The 20781-nt window shown below is 40.3% G+C and overlaps 2 protein-coding genes across 12 annotated transcripts in view; both read right to left on the reverse strand.

Moving 5' to 3' along the window:
* LOC309501916 (NACHT, LRR and PYD domains-containing protein 12-like) overlaps nucleotides 1-20781 on the reverse strand; it is a 124456-nt gene that overhangs the window by 7597 nt on the left and 96078 nt on the right. The window lies entirely within an intron of this gene.
* On the reverse strand, nucleotides 14323-15272 carry LOC309502017 (extracellular superoxide dismutase [Cu-Zn]-like). Its single transcript, XM_082174339.1, has one exon. The coding sequence runs from the start codon at nucleotides 15027-15029 to the stop codon at nucleotides 14391-14393; it is 639 nt and encodes a 212-aa protein (XP_082030465.1). The 5' UTR covers nucleotides 15030-15272; the 3' UTR covers nucleotides 14323-14390.

Below are 20781 nucleotides of genomic sequence, written 5' to 3' on the forward strand. Positions count from 1 at the left end.
TAGCTACCTTGAAAAAAAAAAAAAGCCCCGCCAAATCCCGGCCAAATCAGAGATGCCGATTCGCACGGGACTAATATTATCACAGGACCTCCGTTTTCGGCGAAATATGGTAGGTCATTTGCGGGGGAATTATTACTTTACAAATTACAGACATGACCGATTCGCACGGGATTAAGATCACAGACAATCTCCGCAATTATTACAAATTACTAGAGGTCCCTAGATAATACTTATCCCGTGCGAATAGGTCTTAAGAAATACACTTGCGCTCCCCGGGGCGGTTCAGCGCAAAGAGGAGGCGTGTTCCGGCGCAAACGTTCCCTGGTGCTATTTTGCAGGTTTAGAAAACAATTCCGCCAGTAACTGAAAAAAACTAGTTTAAAGTCAGTGGCGTGTTGCGCATGTTATTCAGATGCTATTTTAAGGGCGCATGCTTGGCCATAATCAATGTAGCGCACAACGCGCATACACTTTGATTCTCTCATCTACACAGAACCAGCAGTTTTCATTTTTGCAAATCATACATTATTACGATAGATAGATAGATAGATAGATAGATAGATAGATAGATTATTATAAAAGCATACATCTAGCTTACACATTTACCCAAATTATCATACCGTACGCCTGTTTAACCGAAGTTAATTTGGGTGTGTTTCTCCATCCCCAATGTCACTTCTCTGTGTTTTACGGCCGTGACGAGAACGTCGGTCTCCTCGGCTGTGAACCGCTCCTGGCGTGCGTCTGGCAAATCCGCCGTTATGATAGGAATCCACTATAGAACAAGCGCGCCTGCTCTTAAAGGGAATGTGAGATGACGCTCTGATTGGTTTATTTCACGTTACGCCAAAACCACACCTATGAATAATGAAGCTACTTCAGACCAACACATTTTAGATTTGCGTCGGGCGCAAGAGTCATTTATCCCGCCGGTATAATAGCAACAGCGCCCAAGACCCGCCCACAAAGTTACTTGTGTTTCACGCTTGATACTTGCGTTTCAGATCGTTAAAATAGGGCCCATGATGTGTGATATAAGGCCCAAAGTGTAGAGAAATGACGCTTGATTTAGTTTGTTTTGCTATTTGAAGTGTTTTTTTATTTTTTTATTTCTGTTATCTTCTTCGTGATCTTTGAGTCAAGACGTGCGTGATGAGGGATTAACATTCAATGACATTCAAATTCGTGGTCAATAACTGTGTCGAAGTTATTGGACGTACGTGGTGGACTTCAGAATTCATCCAGGACTGGAAAGATTGTGTGGTTCGTCGTCGTGGGACGTGGATCAACTGCATTCATCGCGTGTCGGGACTGCTCGTGTGAAACTGTGTTCGTATCGTAAGTGACTTCACCATTGCTTCTTCTTTCGTCGGATGGACGTAAGTGAACTCATTTTTGGGACTGTTGAATGTGCGGGAGTACATTGAATTACATTGAAACCAACGACCATATATTTAACTGTGTCACTGACTCATAACTAATTTGCATACTGAAAGGAAAAACCTTATGTTGTAAACCTTATGTTGTTTTTTTCAAGTGTTTAATTGTTGTGAAAGAAATAATGTTCAATTTTCCTTATTGCTCTACATGTTTCAGGAGAAAAGTGTTTAGAATTTGTCAACTTGTATGCTGATTGAGGACAGTGTTTTAAAGTGGAAAAGGGTAAAAAATGCAAATGTAAAAACAAATATAAGAGAGACAAAGAACAATTCTGAGACTGAACAGGTGATTTGTACATTTTAACAAGAGAATAAGTAATTTACATAGCACTGGGTATAAGTGTTTATCTGTCTTCATATAAAAAGGTTGTTCCTTGTTATTTTCTTTTAAAGGGGGTTATTACATTAATGTAAAAATAAATATTTGTTATTCTTTTTTTCCTTAACATTTGTATTCTGGTATTTCTTTAGGGTTTGGCAAGTAAATTAATTTAACAAGGTACTGATTTCTAGGAAACTATAAATAATAATTGTTTAATTTATTATTTTAGTAAAAGTATTGTGTAATTGGTATAGGGAAAAAGATATTTACGTTAATTTTCATTTAAAGAAAAAATACCAGCCAAATTCACCATTCAACTGCCGGGAATCCAGTTTTTTTCTTGTTTGGGAAACATTTAAATGAACCCCTAGGGTTAAGAAAAGGGTTACACACTGTAAGATCTCAGTTGTCATTAATATCAGACTAGACGACAGTCAAGACAAGTTAAAACACTGCATTGGCTCATTAAAGGGGTCATATAATGGTACATGCACTTTTACAAGTTGATTGTACTGAAATGTGTGTTGGCAGTGCCTGTACACAACCATCATAAAATGATAAAAATCCATCCAGTGATTTTTTTAAAATCTTCTTATATGTTTCCTCCCATCTCAAATCAAGCTGTTCGATTTTGTGACGTCACAAAATCGACGCCCCTCCCACGATGGTTGATTGACAGCAGCGTTTCAACAGAGACCCGCCCTCGCGCCCTCGTGAGCGAGCTGTCAATCATAGCATGCGCCAACCGGCGCGTTCATTGTTGATAGCTGGAGCACTGAGCAGAATGGCGTCTAAGCGATTGTGGTGTTCTGTTCTTGGGTGCAATAACGAACACAGCAGTCATATTGATGTTCCTAAATCCGAACCGCTGAAGACGCAGTGGCCGAGTTTGTTTTCGAAGGGAATATTCCCCACGATCAACATCAATGCTTTCATGTTTGCGCGAATCATTTCACACACCAGACTGCTTTACAAACGAGGTCAGTAAAAAGCTGGTTATTTGCTAAGAAGCTGCTCCTGAAAAAAGGATCGGTACCAACTATTCGTGTTCCTGCTGCACCTTCAGAAGAACTGAAGTGAGTGTAACGTTTTATTAACCTTTATATTAACCTTTATATTAATCTTTATATTAATCTTTGCAAATCGCTTGCACGCTTCACGATGAATGCGGCTATTTTTACACTCAGGGTACATTACGCCATGTTTTCTATGTATGACGTTCTCAATATAATTCATAATCCCATGTTTATAATGAACAACGCGTTATGGTTATTGTGTTATTGTGTTACAAACGGTGTACGCACAGAACAGAGGGGCGGGGTACGTGAGCAAAGCTCATTATCATTTAACCCTCTGGGGACCAAAAACGCGCCCGCGCGTTTTGCTCGTTTTTTTTTTTTAGCAATGAAAAATAAACACAAAATGCTCTGTTAATTTTGATCTTTCATTTTCGTGTAATACATCAATCGATCCTGTTCAGTTTCTATTTTTTTTCTGTATACTCACAATACAAATAAAGTGTTTTGCTTTTTGACAAATAAAGAAAAACTAACATGATGCTATTTCTGCCTTCTCTCTGTCAGTAAACTCCCATTTGAAACACGTTCGAAAATTATCTATAACTCCGCGAAAATTCAGTCAAACAGGCAAACAGACCCACGGGCATAAAGCTTGAGATCGCAGCTTTTAAATGAAGTAATTTATATAAAAAACAAATATTATCAGCTTCTGTAATCTGTATAAAAAGAGAGCGACTCCAGTCGAGCTCATTAGGAGCCATTCAAAAGTAATTTGACCACGCCCCGGAGAGCGCGTGCTATTCAAACGCAAATTCTGAGAACCATTTCAGTCTGTGAAACGCCCCCACATCAGCTGTAAACTTATGGAGAAAATTTTCCGTGCTGATATGAGGAGCAGATCCCGCTGAGGAGTGAGGTAGGCTAAGTTATCCTTTCTCAAGTGTTAATGTGGAATAACGTTATGGAATAACGTTGTAGGCTTATGTAAACAAAAAGATGAATCGCGTTTCTATAATATGAATCGCGTTTCTGTGAGATGATTGAAGGGTACATATTTGTAAAGACTGTTTAGCCTAAATATGAATCGCGCGTCTGTGTGTGAAAGAATAAACTGCTTTTACAGTTACAGTTACTGCGTTACAGTCAGGCGAAGTATGAAAGACAACATTTTGTTGACTAGATTTGGGTACAGTTTTTACTGTAGAATATACTGTCACATCAAATAAGCTTTTCTGCTCATATATATAAACAACTATTTTGTCAAAAATAAAGTCATAGACTAAGATGTTCCAATGTTGGCTATATTCAAACTAATGAATACATATGATAAAATGTAGGCCTATAATCTTTTTTTTTTTTTTTTTTTACAAAGAAAGAGTACTTTTTTGCAGAAATATTGCTGAAATTGTAATTATTGTTGTAATTGTAACCTTTTTAATAAAATAGCAAAACATATTTACAAGATAGATGTAAGCAAAATCTTAAATGGTCAATATAAGTCTTCTTCAAAATATATATTTTGTCTTTGCATTGTGGCTCAGTCAGTGTCACACCTGAATGAATGGCTAATTATGCAGAGTCATTATGCAGAGTGGGTGGGACTAAGGTGTAAACTACTCCTCCCCCTCGCATATTGGCTTTCCAAGCAAAACCTGTTTTACACCATTTAAATCAATGTATTTTTTTTTGTGAACGATAAAGCAAGACTATTTTCACATAATTTTGAAGCTAGAACTGAAAGGGACAACATCCATTAGTCAAAAGTCTTGTGGGCACATATTTTGTATGAGTTTTGTGGTCTTATTTCAGCAACTTTCATTTTTATTTTTTTAAATAACCACGCATAAACATTATTCTCTTAAAAATACAAACATCTACATACATGTTGCTTGCATATTATGGTAGCCCTGTTTGTGCTATATAGAGTGAATTTACACCTTTGCCATTAACATGTTTATAAATAACTGAAAAAAGCACAAATGTCAGAGCATGTCAGAACATCTCAAGGGCCCCAAAAACAGCTTGGTCCCCAGAGGGTTAAAGACCCATGCACTTAAACGGCGTGCTGAAAACAGAGCTGTTTTTGACCAGGTAAAATTAGTGTTTTCTTACAATACTAATGAGAATTTTTTATTAAACTATATAACAAACTTTTAATTTAGACCCTAAAGAATCATATTAGCTTGTACAAAAATGACATTATATGACCCCTTTAATGAATTCTACAACATATTACAAATGGAACTACAACACATGCAACAACAAATAGGCTAACAAAAATTCAATAAGAGGAAAATTTAAAATGGTAACCATATTGTAAAACTTTTTTTCTGTCTGTTGCACACTGTAAATGAACTTAAATTGTGTCCATATTTTAAAGCGTTATATTCTGCATCTACATTTTAATAATAATAATAATTCGTTACATTTATATAGCGCTTTTCTGGGTACTCAAAGCGCTTTACATGGAAGGGGGAATATCCTCAACCACCACCAATGTGCAGCATCCACCTGGATGATGCGACGGCAGCCATATTGCGCCAGAACGCCCACCACACACCAGCTTAATGGTGGAGAGGAGACAGTGATGAAGCCAATCAGTGTATGGGGATGATTAGGAGGCCATGATGGACAGAGGCCAAGGGGCAAATTTGGCCAGGATGCCGGGGTTACACCCCTACTCTTTTTCGAAGGACATCCTGGGATTTTTAAAGAGAGTCAGGACCTCGGTTTAACGTCTCATTGGAAGGATGGTGCTCTTTGACAGTATAGTGTTTCCCGATCACTTCACTGGGGCGTTAGGTCCCACATAGACCAAGGGTGAGCACCCCCTGCTGGCCTCACGAACACCTCTTCCAGCAGCAACCTGGTTTTCTCAGGAGGTCTCCCATCCAGGTACTAACCAGGCTTGCTAACCTCTTACAATAAAAAAGGATCTAATAATGTTTATGGATGAGTGAATACATTGATGTTTTTAACATGACTGTGGTATGAAGCAGGTCGCGATTGCTAATGAGAGACAGATATCAGCGCCACATGCGAGTCCCGTAGATATAAAGGAATAAGGACATTTCCTTCTACCGATCTACCCGCAAGTGCTGAATTAATACTCACACATACCCCTTTTCCACCAGCATGAGCCGGGTGCCAGTTCAGAGCCAGAGCTATTGCCAGTCCGGAGTTGGTTCGACTGACGAGCTCTCTAAGATCCGGTTTGCCTTTCCACAAGGCCAAAGAGCCACCAGAGAGCCAGATCTTACGTCACTGTATACATCTCATGTTGCCCAGCAACGCTAGCGTGGCGGCGCCAAACACAAACACACCAGGCTTGTTCGAGATGGTTCGGCTTCTCGCAGACCGATCGGCTCATGACATCAAAGCACTGCGAAAGCAATCCAAAAGCACAAGGAGTCGTATGCTCTCCAAACACTCCCGCAGCTCCGATCGGTCCGTGCCGCTCCGATGCATCTCGAACAAGCCTTCCATCAACAATGGAGGTCGTTGCGTTACTATTGATGCTCATGGCTTTGCGAACCTACATCGGCATCCAAACACGGCGAATCCAACGTGTTCGTGCAGCTCGCCGTAACTTGCATAGACGGAGATTACAATCAAGCTGCTATTAGCTCGATTAGCTGCTATTTGAAAAGTTTCTGTTCGTCTTGTTGGTCACGGTAACCCCGCCCCCAGCCCCTGACGCAAGTGGTTCATACTTCTAGACCAGCAATGTTTTGGTGCTACTTAAGAACCACTTTTCCTGGTTCAGAGCTGGTGCTTTGGGTGTCGCAAAAAAAAGAACCGATTTGAAACTAGGCTCTAGCTCCGAACCAGCACCAGCACTGCCTTGGTGGAAAAGGGTTAACAAGTCAGTTTATTTGTTCTGTATGAGACTAGCAGTAAGCTAGATGAACATTAGAATAACATACTGATCATATTCTAACATTTCATCATGTTGAGCTATATAACATTGATTACTTTTATGTACATTTGCTCACCTGTCTAATAAAGTACATGCAAGACGTCTCTGTCAAGTCGAAGTTTGTCACGGACGTGGAGCTCTCGGCATCTCGAAAACACCACGCCGATATTGATCCTCTTTTTAGTTCTCCTTTTGTCCCAAAGTCTGCTTGCCATGGTCCATAATGTTTGAACGAAACAACTCCATGAGCGTGCCGCTAGACGTAACGCAGTTGTCGCCATGGTTACTATGGCAGTACGAGCGGAAACCAGGGATACCGCGGATATTACGTCATTGACAGGCGACAAGTGAACATGGACGAGCCATTATTTAAAGGGCACCTATTATGCAAAATTCACTTTTACATGGTGTTTGAACATAAATGTGTGTTGGCAGTGTGTGTTTACAACCACCCTATAATGATGAAAATCCACACAGTGCTTTTAAAAAAAATCCCCATAAATCATAAGCACTGTCTCAGAACGAGCTGTTCTCAAAATCTATGCAATGTGACGTAGAATTGCACAAGCCCCGCCCACGACGGTTGACTGAGGGTGTACTCACACTAGCCAGTTTGAACCGTGCCCGAGTGCGTTTGACCACCAAAGCGCGGTTCGTTTGACTAGTGTGAGTGCTCCGAACCGTGCCCGGGCGCGGCTCGATTAGCCGGCCCTGGCCCGCTTGGAAGAGGTAGGCCAGAGCACGGTTCAGTTGGACTCGGGCGCGGTTCGCATGCAGTGTGAGCGCTAACCGTGCTGGAGCACGGAACAGGACGCGTGACGTCACGGTTTTGCGACGGGAACTGTAGTCCGTAATCAAAGCTGCAAAGTCCTTGCTGCACTTCAGCTGGTACCTTGCAAATCTCCTCATACGAGCAGCACGATTACGTGAAAATTTTCGTGCCACAAAGGCGATAGATCTGTTTAACAACAGGCTGTGAGAGGGCTGTGGACCACCGTGGACCAAACGACTCAAAATGATCCACAAAGTAAATAGAGCGATGGACTCCATTGTGTTCAGTGAGAGCGCCGCTCTTCCTGTTTATCCCGAAACCGTCGCACCATAATGACGTAAGCGTGCTCCGGCACGAATGCTGAAACCCTATGTGAGTGCAGGCCAGAGGGGGAGTGGGGAGGGGGGACAATCGTACTCGGGCCCGGTTCATGGCAACCGTGCCTAGTGTGAGTACACCCTGACAGTGCAGATTGAGCATAGACCCGCCCTGAGTGAGCTGGACACAGGCCGCCATTGTTTCGACGCTTGAGCAGCTGTAGACAAGCTGTAGCTGTGTTGTTGTTGGATGTAAGAATGAACATAGCAGTCTTCATTTACTCCCGTTGTTACTCGAGGATGGATCTGTACCAACTGCTCTCGTGATCCAGCTTACAGTCTCCGGAGGAGCAACAGACTAACGTGACTGATCACGGCAGAAATGAAAGTGAGAGCGCGCACTTTATGACAGCTCATCCAGTCGTGGATATACAGTTTACCAGTTTATTAAGCACACTAAAAGGTGTGTATATATTTGTTTACTGTTGGTTGGTTGTAACGAGTGTTTTGTGTACTTCGCTGTTGATGTTGATGACAATGAAAGGGAGAGAGAGAGAGAGAGAGAGAGAGAGAGAGAGAGAGAGAGAGAGAGAGAGAGAGAGAGAGAGAGAGAGAGAGTTTATGGATAAGACTTTAATGCGCACTAAGTTTATTAGCTTTTACAGTGATTTTCTGGAGTAAAACTAACGCTTCATCTTTTGTGTGATGTACAATAAACTTAATTAAACTCATCAGTATATTTTGGTCATCATTCGGACGGGGTTTGCTACAGCAGGCTTGTATTAATAGTGGATAAAAGCAGATGACAAATTAGTTATAACCGTAATTAAACTAAACGATACCTGTTCTATCTCCATACAGCAAATAATCTCTGGCTCTGTGGGCATTATTGTCCGACTCCTGGTCGAAATGAACAGCGTTACTGAGAGTTTCTATTTTGATATTATCAGATGAGATTGTCCTAGCTCTTAGCGCGAGCTCGTGAGGCTCCGACCTTTGGGCGACAGCAGCAGCTCATTAGCATTTAAAGGGATACACACTAAAACGGTGTGTTTTTCTGAGCCCCCAAAAATGACAATTTAAACATGCTGTAAAAAATTATCTGTTGAGGATTTTGAGCTAAAACTTCACATATGTGACCGATCAGGGAAAGTAGGGACACAAGTCGGTTCTGGGGCATTTTGAGTTATTCACAGATTCTGAAAGTGTAGTCTCCAAGCTTTCCAACGATGTGTAACACACACATGGAAATCTGATAATATTTGGAGAAGTTGTGGCCATTTGAAGGTAGGCACTCAAAAAAGCACAAAGGGGAGAAAACAGCCTCTGAAGAACTGTGCAGTTCTCACCTCTCTCTCCTGCTGGGAGTGACAATAGGGCTCATTTACATCTCATTTAGATAAGCCATACCCCCTGTAAAGCTCCCCCTGTAAAGCTTTAAAGCACAGGGGAGAGCAAAAAGGTCAGGAAAATGTGCCATCAAAAGAAGAAAAAAAAAGTGTCTCTTAGCATCTACCGATAAAACTGTATAGGCAACTCTTATGTACACTGAATAAAAAATAAGATAAACTCTAAAGAATGTTCAAATCAAAAACAGGATGTGTGATATATACACACACACACACACACACACACACACACACACACACACACTGTTGGCGGTGCGCTCAAAGTCATCTGTCAGTTGTGCAGTAACCCAAAATCTCCTGAATGAAGTTAAAACCCATCATGTCACTGAAATGTGTTTTTTAAATCAAGTGATCAAAGTGCTCGTTGCCGCTGCGATCAGTGGCGCGGATACAGTGTTTTCTCGTGTGGCTCACGCACACGCTGCACGTCTTCACTGCGGACGCGGACTACAATCCGTTGCGGATACTCTCTATTCGTTCTGGTGAAATCACAAAACATAATGCACACAAACGTGTCTCTGCTTAATATACAACCACTGATGAACATAATCGGTTTTGATGAGAAAAAAAAAGTATACGAGAAAAAACAAAAAATATACGAGTGTGGATTCGAACCCAGAACCTCTGGCACGATTGGCAAAAGTTCTACCACTGGACCATTGTGGTATATATTATTCAAACAGGCAAATCTAGAGAAACAGACAATCGTCAGATCGTCTTCAGAATCAGTGAGCGCTTGTTCATAAGCATCCGGCTTGTCGAAGAAGTACTTCAAAACAACATTTTCGGTGTAACTCCCACGGTTCAGCTCGTCTGCGACAATCTTTGCGGCGTCCATCTTCATTGAATTTTGATATCAGATAAGGCTGGCCAGAGCGCTGCATAATAAGTAGCCACGCTGTTCCCTTGGACGGCGGGGGCAATAACAAAAGAAACAAAAGCCGGCTTATCCAGTATGGAAATACACACAGACAACGACACGCCCCTACTGCATGCTAGAATCTCCGAAAAACAAGCCGATTTCAATCTCAAAATGTACGCTTTTAAATATACCAATACTGCTATCTCAAACATGGAGAGGCTTCTTCGTGATCTCAACTGACAGATTCTGCGAAAAAGCGAAAATCACCAATTTTGAAAACAAACAAAAACACTTCTTTCTCATTTTGCTCGAAAGTTGTGCTGCCGACTTGTGTACCTGGTTTCCGTGACGGGTCACAGAGACTTATTTTACATCTTGTGAAAAGAGGCATAATAGGTGCTCTTTAAAACTGGAATTTCTCTGAAATTAAAAATCTTTGGGAACTTTTGGGATACTGGAAGTACACAACTCCTCTGCCTCGCTGCCTGCTGTGAGTTTGTTTGCTTCGGTGCTGTAAGCTCTTAGCCTCATATTTCTTTGTTTTGAACCGTCATTTACTACACAATTTCTAGTTGTTTATACTACTAAATACAGCTTACCCAACATCTCAGATTAACCTGACATCGCTAGCTACCGTTACTACTAGCACAACACGCTAGTAATTCGCTAGCCTGTTAAACGCGCCACCCGTGCGCTCAGCTATTTTTTATTTATTTTTCTCTCGCGCGCCCGCGCATTTGAGTTCATAAAAAGCTCAGGTGAGTAAGAATCAGTCAACAAACATGGTGAGTAATGTCTTGTCCTGTTATTGTCACCTGCACTTCATGTCACATGTTTAGCATAGCCTTCTCTGTCGGCAATATAGGATTTATATGTGATAAATGCAAGGAGACAGTTAGGCTGACGGAGAAGATTTCAGAACTAGACACGCGCATCCAAACTTTAATTGAGGATAGTAAGAGTGCTAGAGCTTAAGATACTGCTTTGGATGCGTCTAGCATAGTGAACTCTTTACATGACTCGGTTCTGGCTGAATTAGTGCCTGAGCAGCAAGGCAAATGGGTGACAGTGAGGGATCGCTCTAGTCGCGGATCAAAAAAACACTCTTCCGTTCCGTTTACCATAACAAATCGATTTGCCCCGCTCAGTGAAACACCCACTGAGAATTCTGTTGATTGTGCCCTAGTTATTGGCGATTCTATTACACGGAACGTGAAAATAGAGACACCTGCCACCATAGTCACATGTTTGCCGGGAGCCAGAGCGCCTGACATCAAAGCAAATTTAAAAGTGCTGGCTAATGCTAATCGTAAATTCTCTAAGATCATTATTTACGTCGGCACTGATGATGTTCGACTCATCAAAATGAACATTAAAGAGGTGTGTGAACTTGCAAGTACGATGTCAAGCACTGTAATCTGCTCTGGCCCACTTCCTGTTCGCAGGAGTGATGAGATAGTTAGTAGATTGTGTTCACTTAACGGTTGGCTGTCTCGGTGGTGTCCGCTTAATAATATAGAATTCATAGACAATTGGAAAAGTTTTTGGGGCAAACCTGACTTGTTGAAAAGAGATGGTATTCATCCCTCCTGGGATGGTGCTGCTCTTCTCTCTAGTAATTTGGCTCATAGTCTTAGAGCTCAAACATGACAAATTGGGCACCAGGTCAGGAAGCAGACAGACTGGCTTAACCGGCTGTCTGCTAGCGGCCTCGCGTTTCCAAGGTCAGATAAATCCCATCACATAGAGCCTCTTTCACCTAGCTATCATCATATAGAGACTGTGTCTGTTCCCCGAATTTGGAAATCCAAAAAACATCCAATCCCATCTAAGGTTAAAAATGTAATTGATGTTCAACAAATAAAAAAACAGCTATAATACAGATTAGCAAATTCTAAAGCTTGGGTTGCTGAATATTGTTAATGATATGATTTCAGATAATAACCTAGATGTGCTGTGTTTGCTGTGTTTCGATTACATTACTTTAAATGAGTCAACCCCACAAGATTACTGTTATAAACATGAGCCTCGTCTGAAACGCAAAGGGGGAGGTGTTGCTGTAATTTATAGTCATATTTCCAAAACCACTAAGAAATCAAGTTTTAAATATAATTCTTTTGAAGTGTTGGTGCTTAATGTAAAAATATATAGTGTAAACAATAAATCACGTTTGAGATTTGTGCTGGCTACTGTATACAGGCCACCAGGGCACCATAAAGATTTTATCAAAGAATTTGCGGACTTTCTATCAGAATTAATATTGGCTGCAGATAAAGTACTAATTGTTGGTGATTTTAATATACACATTGATAATGAAAAAGATGCATTGGGTTTGGCATTTAAAGCCATTGTAAACTCAATTGGAGTTAGACAACACGTGTCAGGACCTACTCATTGTCGTAATCATACACTAGATCTAATATTATCACATGGAATAGATGTTGATGCCGTTGAAATTCTGCAGCAGAGCGATGACATCTCAGATCATTATCTAGTCTCGTGTAAATTACATTTAGCCAAAGCAGCAAAGCCGACTCCGTGTTATAAATATGTGAGACCTATCACTTCTGCCACTAAAGATTGCTTTATCAATAATCGTCCTAATCAGTTTCATCATCTCAGCATCCCAGATAGCTTAGAAGAACTTGATATTGCAACAGAAACTTTTAACTCTCTCCTTTCCAGCACTTTAGACACAGTTGCTCCGTTGCACTTAAAGAAGATTAAAGAAAATAGTCCAACGCCGTGGTACAACGAGCACACTCGGGCCCTTAAGAGAGCAGCCAGAAAAATGGAGCGCAACTGGAAGAAAACAAAACTAGAGGTATTTCGGATTTCATGGAAGGAGAGCTCGATTGCATACAGAGAGGCCTTAAAAGCTGCTAGATCTGCTTATTTTTCAACCCTATTAGAAGAAAATAAACATAATCCTAGGTATTATTTTGAAACGGTGGCTAAACTAACGAAAAAGAAAGCTTCAAGCCCAGAAGTTTCCAAGCAACACAGCAGTAATGACTTTATGAACTTCTTCACTTATAAGAGTGATAATATCAGGGACAAAATTATAACTATGCAATCGTCTACTACAGTATCGAATCAGGCAGTGCATTGTAGTCTCCCTGAGGAAAAATTTGATTCATTTATTGCTATAGGAGAGGAAGAATTTTGCAAACTCGTTAATTCATCTAAATCGACAACACGTATGTTAGACCCTATTCCGACTAAGCTACGGGGAGAGATGCTCCCAGCGGTCATAGATCCTCTTCTTAATATCATTAATTCGTCTTTGTCTCTAGGATACGTACCAAAAACGGTTGCCCTGCACGCTTAATAAACAAACTACAGCTAGTTCAAAACGCAGCAGCTCGAGTTCTTACCAGAACCAGGAAGTATGGCCATATTAGCCCGGTTCTGTCAACACTGCATTGGCTGCCTATTAAACATCGTATACATTTTAAAATATTGCTAATTACTTGCAAAGCACTAAATGGTTTAGCTCCGCAGTACTTGAGCGAGCTCTTAACGCATTATAGTCCTTCACGTCTATTGCGATCTCAAAATTCCGGCCAGTTAGTAATACCTAGAATATCAAAATCGACTGCTGGCGGTAGATCCTTTTCCTATTTAGCACCAAAACTTTGGAACAGTCTTCCTAACATTGTCCGGGAAGCAGACACACTCTGTCAGTTCAAAGCTAGATTAAACTATAGAACCAATTCTTAATGCGCATGTGAACGCCATCAGCGTTTCTCACAGGTTCTCGTTTATAGTCTGTGTAGAGAGAATGGTGTCGTCTTGGCGGCCCCTAATTTAATAACAAATGATCGTTGCGACGGAAGCGAATCAATCGAAACTAACTTTAGCTGGAAAATAACTTTATTAAGAACCACTATAAAGCCAAAACAATCTCTGTTACCTTAAATTATACGTTTATCATATTTAATAAAATCTTATGTCAGAGGTTATGTCTACCTTCAACAATAAGGGTGTCCTCCCCTGAGATGTAGCCACACCCTCCAGTGTCATATTGCATCAACCAAAACCATTTGATCATTTAAAGAAATAGTGGATCTTTAATTAAAGGCCATTGTCATGCTCTTAAAGTGTTAACCCATTGAGCACAGTAAATCAAACTAAACGGCCCACTTTACCTGCATTCACCCTACATTTATTTTTAAGAGTGCATTTACTATTGGAAGCTATGGCCAAAAAGCCTCTGAAAAGACCAAGAGAAAAAACAAAACAAAAACAAACATGGGAATGTTCATTTTATGAAATATACTTTAATGTAGGACACATACAAAGAATACACAAGGAAAATCATGATTATCCTATTTGAATCTACCTCCACATTTTTCCTTGGGGGGCACTTCAGTCTTCTGCCACAGACTTGGAGTAGTAATACCAATCACACCCAAAGCAATTATCTGTCCAGCACTCTCCTCATCTGAATCCATTCCCGGATCATCCTCCTTCTCATGAACCACCACCGCACGTCCCAGAATGGAATAAGGCCCAAAGAGCTTGGCGTCTGGAAGCGTCAGGGACTGCCTTATAACTCCTTGCTTGGAAGCAAAGTTGCCCAGGTCTCCAGGAGGGTGGTCAACGCCGTTTGGATTGTAATGAGGACCAACAGTGATGCTGCCTTGACTCAGGTCTCCATACCGATGGACGTGCATGGCACGCTCTTGATGATCGTTGGCAGGCAAACCACGGAGGTTGATTTTCACTTCTAAATCTCCATTGGGGAAGACCTGCTTGAAGAGGATTTGCCCAAAGATCTTTGGCTGGTTACGTGGCAAATTGGGGCTGGGAGTTACTTCACAAATGGCATAGATTGTGTTGTCGAACTCCACGACTTCCGGCTGTGGAGCTTCGGCAGGCAAACAAACTGGATCTTTGGAGAACTCTCCTCCTTGTATATGCAGCACCAGCAATATCAGAGGGAATATTAGGATGATTTTCTCCATGTTGATCTTTAAAGCCTACAATGAAGAGTGGATTCAGTGAAATCATGCCGTTTGGTTTAAGAATGTAATATTTTTGATAAAAGGTCAATGCTTTGTTGCAGGGAGCTTTGAGAATGGAAGTTGCATTAGGTAAAATAGCACAACCAGATTAGTTTGCAACGGAAAACCATATCCCAGACAGCAACATAGTGTCGGCCCACATCTGGGCCGTGTGTAATCCATGTGTACCAGATGTGGGCTGGATCTGGGCCGACACCATGTTGCTGTCTGGAAAACTCTATAATTTTTGCATTGCTATGTACCCTTGTGAAAAAAAAAGAAGCACTTATTGGCATTGGATGTGTACCTGTAGTATCTTGAAAATACAATAATAATAATAAAAAACCCTGTAGGTCCACTTGCAGATAATAACATTGATGAATTATAAAAAGCCACTTAAGTGTCACACCTGCCAGCCAAAGTGCTTATGATATATACACACAAACATGAACAAACCAATGACATACAGGTGGATGTAATGCAGGCAAAGGTTTATGGAAATGGAAAAGGTCTAGGGAGAAGTGCCCTCTGGTGGCTATCATAGCGCTTCTGCTGGCAGGAGAGACATTAAGTACATGTACACAAAAAAAAAAAAAAAAAAAAAAAAGTAATGTCAAACTAAGAGTTTTACTTTAAAAGTACATTATGTTTTAAAAAAACTGTTGTTGTGCTTTAAAGAAGTAGACTTAATTTGATCTGCTTTAGCCTACATGTTATTCAATATTAAATATAAAGTTAATGTTTCATTGCATGTATATTTTTAAATGCATTACATAAGATGAAATATAAATTATATTAAAATATATTTTAGTTGACCATAAATGCACAGTAAATATCAGTACATTCAGCAGTGCACTTTAACCATATTTCAAAGACAATACAAGTAATTATGAAATGGATTACAAATAAAGATGTACTTCAGTCAAACAAAGGACTGCTTAATATACATTTAAAATATGCATAAGCATGCAATTAAGTCTGAAAACTACATTTCATTCTTGCACTCAAGTATATATTTTTTTATAGGTTTATTTTCAATAATATGTACTCTTCTTTAAAGCATGCTAAAGTGTACTTCTTCACAAGGACAGGTAAAATAAAAGACAATATCTATACTTTTGCTTTAACTTTTTTGTTGTTGTAGCCTACTAAATCAAGTCAGTTGATGGAGAAAAAAAAAAAACACAAGCCTAAAACAGCAAAGGTGCATCACCTGAAAAGTTGTCTTCAATCCGTGTGGAGCCTGAATATTGCAGTCACAAAAATACTACAACACTTAATCTGTGTGCAGTCCTGACCTGGGGTTGAGAGAATGTTCCTTTGCAATCACACTTTTGGCTGCTCTTTTAGGAACTCATGTTGAGCTACAAGTTAACCATGATAGTCTGTTAGTCACTAATTAAGTTCACCTGTGTTTCATTTAGCTCCCTTTGTTTGCCTGTTTATATATAGCACTCAGTTTATTCAGTTCTTTGTCTTGCATTGCACAATGTGTTCTCCAGTGTAGATTATGTCCATTGTTTTGTGTTTATTAAAAGAAGTACTGCCATAGATTCCTCTTCTCTTCATTTGTTGGCTCATTTGTGACTCATTTATTCTTAGTGTACAATTCCACTTGACGTTCATGCTTGACACCACTTCTTATAGCAGATATTCATCTCACATAAGTGAATAGCTGACAGTTCTTCTTTTTCAAGAAACCATTTCTACAGACTCTGATGTACCAAGCCTGACAATTACACATGCAATTGGACTGTTATTTAATTGTCTTTGAAGGCAGAAGTAAAAATTTCTAAGGGAATGATTCTTCTATGGCATCGATGTTAAAATCGATTGATTGAATGCAGGTAAGGTGGGACACTTTTTGTTAAACGTGTCATTTAGATTCAGTACCTAGATGTTTATTTCTTTTTACTACTTTTGTTAACTTTAAGGTCCGACTTTAATATTTCATTTTGAATACAGTTGATATGTGTTATTTGCAAGGTATATACCACATCATTTCTATGTATGACGTTCTCAATATATTTCATAATCCCATGTTTATAATGAACAACGCGTTATGGTTATTGTGTTATTGTGTTACAAACGGTGTACGCACAGAACAGAGGGGCGGGGTACGTGAGCAAAGCTCATTATCATTTAAAGACCCATGCACTTAAACGGCGTGCTGAAAACAGAGCTGTTTTTGACCAGGTAAAATTAGTGTTTTCTTACAATACTAATGAGAATTTTTAATTAAACTATATTACAAACTTTTAATTTAGACCCTAAAGAATCATATTAGCTTGTACAAAAAAGACATTATATGACCCCTTTAATGAATTCTACAACATATTACAAATGGAACTACAACACATGCAACAACAAATAGGCTAACAAAAATTCAATAAGAGGAAAATTTAAAATGGTAACCATATTGTAAAACTTTTTTTCTGTCTGTTGCACACTGTAAATGAACTTAAATTGTGTCCATATTTTAAAGCGTTATATTCTGCATCTACATTTTAATAATAATAATAATTCGTTACATTTATATAGCGCTTTTCTGGGTACTCAAAGCGCTTTACATGGAAGGGGGAATATCCTCAACCACCACCAATGTGCAGCATCCACCTGGATGATGCGACGGCAGCCATATTGCGCCAGAACGCCCACCACACACCAGCTTAATGGTGGAGAGGAGACAGTGATGAAGCCAATCAGTGTATGGGGATGATTAGAAGGCCATGATGGACAGAGGCCAAGGGGCAAATTTGGCCAGGATGCCGGGGTTACACCCCTACTCTTTTTCGAAGGACATCCTGGGATTTTAACCCTCTGAGGTCTGAGGGGTTTTTGGTGTCCTTGAGATGTTCTGACATGCCCTGACATTTGTGCTTTTTTCAGTTGCTTATAAACATATTAATGGCAAAGGTATAATTACACTCTATTTAGCACAAACAGGGCTACCATAATATGTGAGCAACAAGAATGTACATGTCTGCATTTTTGAGAGAATAATGTTTATGCGTGGTTATTGAAAAAACTAAAAACTAAAGTTTCTGAAATAAGGCCATAAAACACATACTAAATATGTGCCAATAAGACTTTTGTCTAATAGATGTCATTGCCTAGTGTTTTTTCTTCAAAATGATGTGAAAATCATCCTGCCCTTATCATTCACATAACACAATACATTGATTTGAATTTTGCAAAGCACTTTCTGTTTGGAAAGGCAATATGCGGAGTGGGCGTCAACGATCATGCATATTTAGTGGTTCACACCTTAGGAGACAATGGGGCCTGCATACTTAATTAGCCATTCATTCAGGTGAGTCACTGAGCCACAAGAATGCAAGAGCAACAGTTGGAAGCATCTCAATTCTTTTTTATTTTTCCACATATTGTGCTTGCAATTTGGCCTATAATATCCAAGGAAAACATGTCTAGTAATTGTGCAGTTAATTCTCATACTGTATTTTCAGTTTTGGAATATTTATCCTCTCCCCAAATTTGTCACTAATAAAACACAATAAAAATTATTTAAAGAAAAGGCTTATATTTACCTTTTAATAGTTTGTTTACATCTACCTTGTAAATATATTTTTTTATTAAAAAGGTTACAATTACAACAAATCGCTGCCAGATGGTGTAAACACGTAGGCTACAATGATATGATTAAACTTGTGTTTCCTCGAGCTGATATGGGGGGCGTTCACAGGTTTGCCTCAGTAATTTGCGTTTGAATAGCGCGCGCTCTCCGTGGGCGGAGTCACATTACCTTTGAATGAGCTCTAATGAGCTCGACTGGAATCGCTCTCTTTTAACACAGATTTCACAAGATGAGAATATTTTTTTTTTATATAAATTACCTCATTTTAAAGAAGAGAATTCAAGCTTCATGCCTGTGTGACTGTATGCCTGTTTGACTCAGTATTCGCTGAGTTATTGTTCATTTTCGGACGCGTTTCAGAATGGTCTTCACTGACAGAGAGAAGGCAGAACTCGCATCACGTTTATTTTTCTTTATTTGGCAAAAAGCACAACAGTTTGTTTTTATTGTGAGTATACACAAAAATAATACACATTTAACAGAATCGATTGATGTATGAAACTTGCTTGTAATATCAAAGTCAACAGAGCAAAATTAATTTCTTTTGAACTGAACTGAAAAAAATCCAGCAAAACGCGCGGGCGCGTTTGTCGACCTCAGAGGGTTAAAGAGAGTCAGGACCTCGGTTTAACGTCTCATTGGAAGGATGGTGCTCTTTGACAGTATAGTGTCCCGATCACTACACTGGGGCGTTAGCTCCCACATAGACCAAGGGTGAGCACCCCCTGCTGGCCTCACGAACACCTCTTCCAGCAGCAACCTGGTTTTCTCAGGAGGTCTCCCATCCAGGTACTAACCAGGCTTTCTAACCTCTTACAATAAAAAAGGTGTAGGTTGATGACGCATAAGCGGAATTATGGAACTTGTCGTCATGCCGAAGGATCTAATAATGTTTATGGATGAGTGAATACATTGATGTTTTTAACATGACTGTGGTATGAAGCAGGTCGCGATTGCTAATGAGAGACAGATATCAGCGCCACATGCGAGTCCCGCAGATATAAAGGAATAAGGACATTTCCTTCTACCGATCTACCCGCAAGTGCTGAATTAATACTCACACATACCCCTTTTCCACCAGCATGAGCCGGGTGCCAGTTCAGAGCCAGAGCCAGTCCGGAGTTGGTTCGACTGACGAGCTCTCTAAGATCCGGTTTGCCTTTCCACAAGGCCAAAGAGCCACCAGAGAGCCAGATCTTACGTCACTGTATACATCTCATGTTGCCCAGCAACGCTAGCGTGGCAGCGCCAAACACAAACACACCAGGCTTGTTCGAGATGGTTCGGCTTCTCGCAGACCGATTGGCTCATGACATCAAAGCACTGCGAAAGCGATCCAAAAGCACAAGGAGTCGTATGCTCTCCAAACACTCCCGCAGCTCCGATCGGTCCGTGCCGCTCCGATGCATCTCGAACAAGCCTTCCATCAACAATGGAGGTCGTTGCGTTACTATTGATGCTCATGGCTTTGCGAACCTACATCGGCATCCAAACACGGCGAATCCAACGTGTTCGTGCAGCTCGCCGTAACTTGCATAGACGGAGATTACAATCAAGCTGCTATTAGCTCGATTAGCTGCTATTTGAAAAATGGCGGTGACAAGTTTCTGTTTGTCTTGTTGGTCACGGTAACCCCGCCCCCAGCCCCTGACGCAAGTGGTTCATACTTCTAGACCAGCAATGTTTTGGTGCTACTTAAGAACCACTTTTCCTGGTTCAGAGCTGGTGCTTTGGGTGTCGAAAAACAAAGAACCGATTTGAAACTAGGCTCTAGCTCCGAACCAGCACCAGCACTGCCTTGGTGGAAAAGGGTTAACAAGTCAGTTTATTTGGCGAATTAAACTTGTGAGGTAACGCAGCGCTGTTTCACTTGGTCTACACTATCACACTAAACTGCATTTGAGTGTGTTGAAAGTTATAATGTTATTCTATGTGTTTGTTTGTCTGTATGAGACTAGCAGTAAGCTAGATGAACATTAGAATAACATACTGATCATATTCTAACATTTCATCATGTTGAGCTATATAACATTGATTACTTTTATGTACATTTGCTCACCTGTCTAATAAAGTACATGCAAGACGTCTCTGTCAAGTCGAAGTTTGTCACGGACGTGG

This window comes from Leuciscus leuciscus (assembly GCF_965113295.1).
Source record: "Leuciscus leuciscus genome assembly, chromosome: 6".
Taxonomy (NCBI): Eukaryota; Metazoa; Chordata; class Actinopteri; order Cypriniformes; family Leuciscidae; genus Leuciscus; species Leuciscus leuciscus.